We start from the raw sequence: 6,960 nt of genomic DNA, 5'->3' as shown, positions 1-6,960 counted from the left end.
GGTATGTGGGAGACCTTTTTGGGATTAGTGCTTCCTGCAGTTCTTTTCATGGTGGTATAAATCCAAAGGGAATAAGGGGAAGATTTTGAATCCACCACAAAACAATTTGGCTGATAAAATGAGGCACTGCTCATTTTATTTTTATTTGTAATCAAAAATGTAAAAACAGGAAGTGTCAGTAATGGCAAACGTTTTGAATGATAAGATATCATATGATTCTTGATTCTTGAATTGTTTGCATACAGAAAAAATATTCCTGAAACTTGCATATTTTGAATATACCTTCCTTAAAACATTTTCCTATTGATCAGAAACAGATGTATAAGTTAGTGGGTGTTAGAGGCATATTTGAATTACAAAACAAGACACTTCTTTATAAATGGACAATGTATTAGCAATGGAATGAACAGATGGTTTTGCAAAGCTTAGTAGCAGCAAATAAGCTTGTTGCATGATTTTTTGAAACATGATCAGTGGGTGAAAAGTCTGTGTATAATGGGAACCTATGAGCACAAAGGAATTGCTTGGGTTAGACTGATAGATTAGATTGACAGATTAGACTGACAATTTAGAACAAACCCTGAAGAAAAAGCACTGACTTTCATTGAGACATTCCAATGTTTGCATGCGTATAACTGAGGTCAAAATAATTCAAGTCAAATCAGGTAAGCATATTACTCTAAAACACATGATAAAACCAATGTTCTTTCCTTAAATCTGAAATTAGCCAATCATGTAACACGAGCATATGAAATAGGAAGTATGCCAAATATGTCAGTATTGCTTGTCTGCGTGTCCATCATTGATTTGTTTTTGTTTAGGTTTTCACATACACTGTTTGGGTTGTCATTTGTGATGGAGATTCTACCACCAACAGACCAGGTAAGAATAGTCAGGACAGTTAAGATGTCCTTCACTGAAGTGTAGTCAGACAAATTAATCACTGGTTTATTGCCTTAATACTGAAAATGTGGTTGTTTTGTATCAGGAACAAACCCCTTTTGCTTAGGCTTTACCATTAGCACAGTACAGAAGTCATGATTTCTCCAGTTGCAAGGATCTCTAGAATTTACTCTCTCAGACCTGTACACAGTGACCGAGACTTTCAATGGTTTTTCAGTCAAGGGCAGTAGTTCAGGCTCTCTGACATATCTCTCATATGCTACAGTAAATTGGTCACTATATACTGATCAGCGTTGTATAAACCTTGTGACATGCAACTGTGCATCCAACAGAAGTTCATTTGTAGTGAAACTTTGGCATAAATCATTTAGTATCAAATATTCCTGAATTAAAGGTGTAAAAGCAGTGTAGCACAGTGGTTAAGGAGCAGAACTCATAACTGAAAGGTTGCTGTTTTGATTCCCCATGGGGGCACTGCTGCTGTACCCTTCATACTTTACCTTGAATTGCCTCAGTAAATATCCAGCTGTATAAATGAATTGCATTGTAAAAACCTGTAATTGATGTAAGTCGCTCTGGATAAGAGCGTCTGCTAAATGCCAATAATGTAATAATGTAAAAGCCATGGTCAGCTAAACCGTGCCCTATATCATGTTCATCCTCTAAGCGCAATGAAACACACCTGCAGATTCAGATCGAGCCCCACGCTCTTCCTTTGCAGAGAAATGGATCGGCTGTCCACCGTCGTGGGAACGTGAAGAATGAGGAGACGCTGGAGAGAGTGGTGAATGGGACCTGCAGCTCAGAGCCCAAAGTGCACAGTGTCTGGAACAATATCCGTGAGCTCCACATCTGTTTCTGAGTCTCTCAAAATAAGAACAGATTGTTGTACGTTTAAACAGCTAATGATTTTGAATGATTGCAAATACTTTTTCAATGTTATGTCAATTCAGTTTAATTATTACTTATTTAATCAATTAATTATTATTCAATTCAGAACAATTGCAATTAATTCTACTATGTTATGGCAATTCCTTTTTATTCTCTCTTTTTATGCATTATTTTTTAAATGTTTGTTTTACACTGTGAGTTGTTCCCTATACACAGTTGTTCCATTGTGTTATTATTATTATTGCTGTTATTATTATTATTATTATTATTAATGATACAGCAGATACTTCTATTGAATAACAGATACCTCAAAGACTCCTTTTGATACACTTTGTGTGTGTGTGTGTTCGTGTGTGTGTGTGTGTGTGTGTGTGTGTGTGTGTGTGTGTCAGATCTGTTCCTGGTGAGTATGCTGTTGCCCCCAATGCTGATGCTGTTTCTGGATGGGTGTCAACCCCCCTCCGATCCCTGGAAAGTGTTTGGACCTGGAAGAGTGCCACTATGGGACTGGAAGGCCTTGCAGATTGTAGTAGCCTTCAGTGCCCTCCAGGGGGTGCTCTATTACCTTCCCTTTGGCAACGTGAGTTCAAACTATCTTTGGCGCCACCCTAATTTCAGGGGCCATCCAAGAATATAGGATTTAACAGTAAAGTAACAGTAGAGCACATGATCGACACAAAGTAGGTTTTATTTCTAGATAGGACTCTATTCAATCATTTCCCAGTTTGGACTGATGAATACTTTAAAAATAAATTTCACTGTTGATAAGGATGAAATGCATGGAGCTGCTCATGAGAAGATTCAAAATTTTATCAGCAATCTGCTTTTAACAGTTCATCATAACATTCTCTCCAAATGTGAAATTATACCCTTTTATATCAGGTTATGTGTTAGAATTGTGTTTGGAATGATATTGTCCCACTATTGTGCATATTGCATAGCACATACGTGTTGATATATGCACGCAGTTGTGATCTCAGTGCTATGTTTGGCACTGACGCTTGCTCATACGTGCTTACCGGGGTCCAGTTTGTACAACCTGTTCATGCAATGTTATTAGATGCACTTTGTAAGTCACTTTGCATAAGAGCATCTTCTAAATGATGATAATGAAAATAATGAAATTTAAAAACTTGTTCTGTTTTGTTTTTACTTTGACTGAGTAATGATTTTGTGATTGCAACAAACCTGACTAAAAAAGCAACTTGTGGTAATGAGCTTTCTGATGCTAATACAGTCTGGATCCCTGAAGTTATTTCTCCTGATGTTCAGGTTGTAGAAGGCAAAGTGGGGCATGATGGGAAACGCATAAGATACAGCCTCAATGGTAAGAATCTCTATATCTTTAAAGCATTACTGTTGCACTCTCAAAAACCCCATCAAAATAGCATCAAGATGTTTTAGTGTATTTATTTGAGTCTTGCATCAGATCACAAACCAGGTCTGTACTCAAACAAAGAATGAATAAGTATTATTATGACAAGGTGCCCACAGTCTCTTTAAAGACATCTGTGTAGACAATGTGTAAATGCCATACATGCACTGCCATGCATCAGTGGCTGAAAGCATTACACTGAAATGTCTGTGTTCCACCCTGCCATGAACACCTTGCCATAAAAATAAAATCAGGTCAAATGTCATACAAATCAGGTTTGGATTCAAATAAAGGATGAATAAGTCTTTATTTTTAAGGCAAGGTGCCCTCAGGCTCTTTAAAGACACCTGTGTTTGCATTATATAAATGAAATATGTGTCCTGCCATGCACCAGCTGCTAAAAGCGTTATGCTGAAATGTCTGTGTTGCGCCCTGCTATGGGCACATCGTCATAAAAATAAAAAATGAAAAAAATACTTTATTTTCCTTCCTTGCTTTCAATTGGAACCTATTTTTACAGTGCCTGCTATGGGAACCACTGGGGCATCTTACAGCCAGAGTGTAATGTTTTAGAGCATTTTCCATTGGATGTAGTGTGTCTGTGGTGTCAGGGCCCACAGGCTGCTTACCTGTGTTCTCCCACAGGCCTGCATGCTCTGGCAGTGACAGTGCTCCTCCTGGTGGGACTGTGGTACTGCGGCATGTTCCAGGGGCCCACAGTCAGCGGGCGGGTCCTTCAGCTGGTGGTAGCCTGCACCGCCCTGTCCCTGCTGGCGGCCACTGTCCTCTACCTCCATTCCCTCAGCGCTGACTCAAGGCAGCTAGTCAACTATGGTGATGGCGGTGCGTGTTCACTGCACACCTACTCCATTCTCAAATAAATACAGGGTTTCTCAGGCTTCCTAACACCATTTTATTGTCAATTGATGATAGCAGTAGTTATTACAACAGCATGTCATGGATTGACACCCGTTCTGATGTAGTGCATTGCTTTCTGTATGTACTTTCTTAAATACACACATATTCTCTTGCTTTGAAAGTCACTCTGATTGTAACTGGCAGGTGACTTAATGCAGCTGTAAACAAGCCATTTATTTCTTGCAGGTAACTTCCTGCAGGAATTTGCCTTGGGAAGAATTATAGACCCGTCTGTGGGCAGGATTGACCTGAAGCAGTTCTGCATGGTTAGGATCGGGTTCATTGGATGGGTGAGTGAACGCGTACTTCACAGCTGTTTGCAATAGTCTGACCTTTGAGTCTGAATTGCAGTGTGTGGCCCTGCCACAATGTTCACCTGTGTTGTGTGCTGTCACCACCACCCTCTGCCCAGGCCCAGGTGGACCTCTGCTACCTGCTTACAGAAATCGAGATGCGTGGTGCGCCCTCCCTGCCCTTACTGCTGGTTGTGACCTTTCAGCTCATCTACATCCTGGACTTTCTCATTGATGAGGTGAGCGAATACAAAGGAAGGAGGCAAAACAAGCCATAACTAAGCTCTGGGTTTGGGGGACACTACCACACACTCAGCATGCACCCACACAGGAACAATACTTGATCCTTTACAGCCCATGTCTTTGTAAGCATGACATCATGAAAATCATAAGCATTAATGAATAGTCATAATAGCCTCTCAGAAATCAGTTGGCAGCCACATAAGATTAGGGTTATCATTTCTGTTGTGAGAGTTTGCGTAACTCTCTGTGGAGTATGTGTTGAGGAGAGGTTTAATACTTACAATCATTTCAACTTAACACCTGAGAGAGGAAGTTTATATCATCTAAATCATTCAAGGCACTTATTTAGCCTATCCCAGAGCTTTAACATTCCAGTAGGATATCTACTTGAAAGTTAAATGTTGTAATAGAGCGGGGAGTGAAAAATGGATCCGGTGCCAGTTTTATCCTCTTTCCATGTAATGTGCACTGTGTCCTGTAGGAGTCGGTGTTGCCCACAAAGGAGTACACAGAGGATGGGATTGGCTTCCTCATGATTCTTGGGGAGTACATGTGGATCCCTTTCTTCTCCAGTCTCCCTGTTCACTTTCTGCTGCACCGACCCACCTACATCTTCCCCCTCACCACCACCATCATCTGCCTACTGTTCGGTAGGGCCAATCGCAGTCTGTCCACCTATTAAATCCAATAACACCTCATTTCATTATCTGTCTATTGTTTAACAGAACTAATTGCAACCCATATGAATTGGGCTATTCATCCAGTTTAAAAACTGAGTACATTTCCTACTCAAATGTATCTCCTATCTGCTATTGAAATTTTCTGTGGAAATTACATTAATGAACATATATTTTTCCGGCTTCTGTGATCTGTTCCTGTTTTGCTGGTGTGGTGGTCCATGGACTGACAGGCTGACAGAGTTACAGGATCCTCAGCCTAGCATGGCCTTGCAGGGTCTGATTCTTTTTCTCCTTTGGCAGGATTTGGCTTCCTGGTCTACTACCTATCCAATGATCAAAAGGACAGATTCAGGAAAAATCCAAACAATCCAGTGTTTGCTCGTACGTATTCAACATACCTGTTTTCACACATTTGCACTCACATGTACAGATTCACACAAGTGTCCTCACTCAACCTGCCTTTCACACCTTTTTGCCCACAGACCTGGAGACCCTTCCCAGCCCCTCAGGGAAGAAACTCTTGGTGTCAGGCTGGTTTGGCTGGGTGCGCCACCCCAATTACCTGGGGGACATACTGATGGTCCTGGCCTGGTGCCTGCTATGTGGTAAGAGGCTCCCCCTTCCATCACAGCATCCATGCTTTAGATTTGTGGATGTCCATGTTGCTTTGTCTTGTATCGGTAAATGAGGTGATCACTTTTACAGTGGACTAAGCTCTCTGTCAAGCTAAGAATCAACATTCCCAAGAAATTTCTGGAACTTTGCAGCTGCACTATCTCTTCTCTGCAATGTCAGAGCAACACTGTGAGCTTGGTAGCTGGGAATGTCTTAACCCCTTGTGCACTGCCTTTCTTTCTCCGTATAGCTTTACCCTATGTCTCACTTCACACTTCCCCTTTCCATTTGAGAAGTTACTACTACAGTTTGAATATATGAAACTCATCGTAGTCCTCCTCTCAAACTGAATTGTTAATTTATAAATGTAGTATGTATTCAGTAACTTGTCAAGTATGCATTCTAACAAAGGATTATTTTACATTACATGTATTCATTTGGCAGATGCTTTTATCCAAAGGGACTTCTCTCTCTTTTGAGAAACCTGTTTTGAGCAACCTTTTTCTAAGTAAATGCCTGGCCTGCTTGCATACTTTCCACATTGATTTAGGGTTAGGGTTAAGGATTGTGTTTGACAATGTGGTATATTTAATTAAATGAGTAGTAGCTGCAGCAGTTTTCGACTGCTTAAATAACTCATACATTGTGGTGAAGACCAATAAAAATTAGCCTTGCGTCAGACTATTCCATTCCGATTAGCAAGTGGGGGGATGGTACCCCTCCCTCTGTCCAGGATGCGATAAGTCTGTGACAGGGATGTGGAGAACAATCTTGACTGAGGGACGTTCTCTCTCCCTGCTCAGGCGTCACCAGCCTCCTGCCCTACCTGCCCTTTCTGCAGTGCACCAACCTGCTCCGGCAGCGAGCGAACGAGCTGGAGGAGGCCTGCAGAGAGAAACACGGCACAGCGTGGCAGGAGTACTGCCGTCGTGTGCCGCACAAGTTTGTGCCGCATGTGTACTGAGGGTGGCTGAGCAATGTTTTTGTCAACCCATAGCAATGACCATGCTCCTTTGGAGCACCTGCATGTCTGGTAGTCCTC

The 6,960-nt window shown here is 41.5% G+C and overlaps 1 protein-coding gene across 1 annotated transcript; it reads left to right on the top strand.

Moving 5' to 3' along the window:
- The first annotated feature begins 855 nt into the window (after nt 1-855).
- On the top strand, nt 856-6,882 carry LOC118782961 (delta(14)-sterol reductase TM7SF2-like). The gene is made up of 11 exons (XM_036536597.1): nt 856-882; nt 1,625-1,742; nt 2,271-2,374; nt 3,067-3,121; nt 3,815-4,012; nt 4,274-4,377; nt 4,500-4,619; nt 5,105-5,273; nt 5,604-5,684; nt 5,786-5,908; nt 6,722-6,882. Exons 1-11 carry the CDS (start codon nt 856-858, stop codon nt 6,880-6,882), a joined length of 1,260 nt encoding a protein of 419 aa, XP_036392490.1.
- Nucleotides 6,883-6,960: the final 78 nt, after the last annotated feature.

The sequence above is a fragment of the Megalops cyprinoides genome, chromosome 9 (genome assembly GCF_013368585.1).
Source record: "Megalops cyprinoides isolate fMegCyp1 chromosome 9, fMegCyp1.pri, whole genome shotgun sequence".
NCBI lineage: Eukaryota > Metazoa > Chordata > Actinopteri > Elopiformes > Megalopidae > Megalops > Megalops cyprinoides.
The sequence above is the reverse complement of the archived record's forward strand: the minus strand, read 5'-3'. Positions and strand labels throughout refer to the sequence as shown.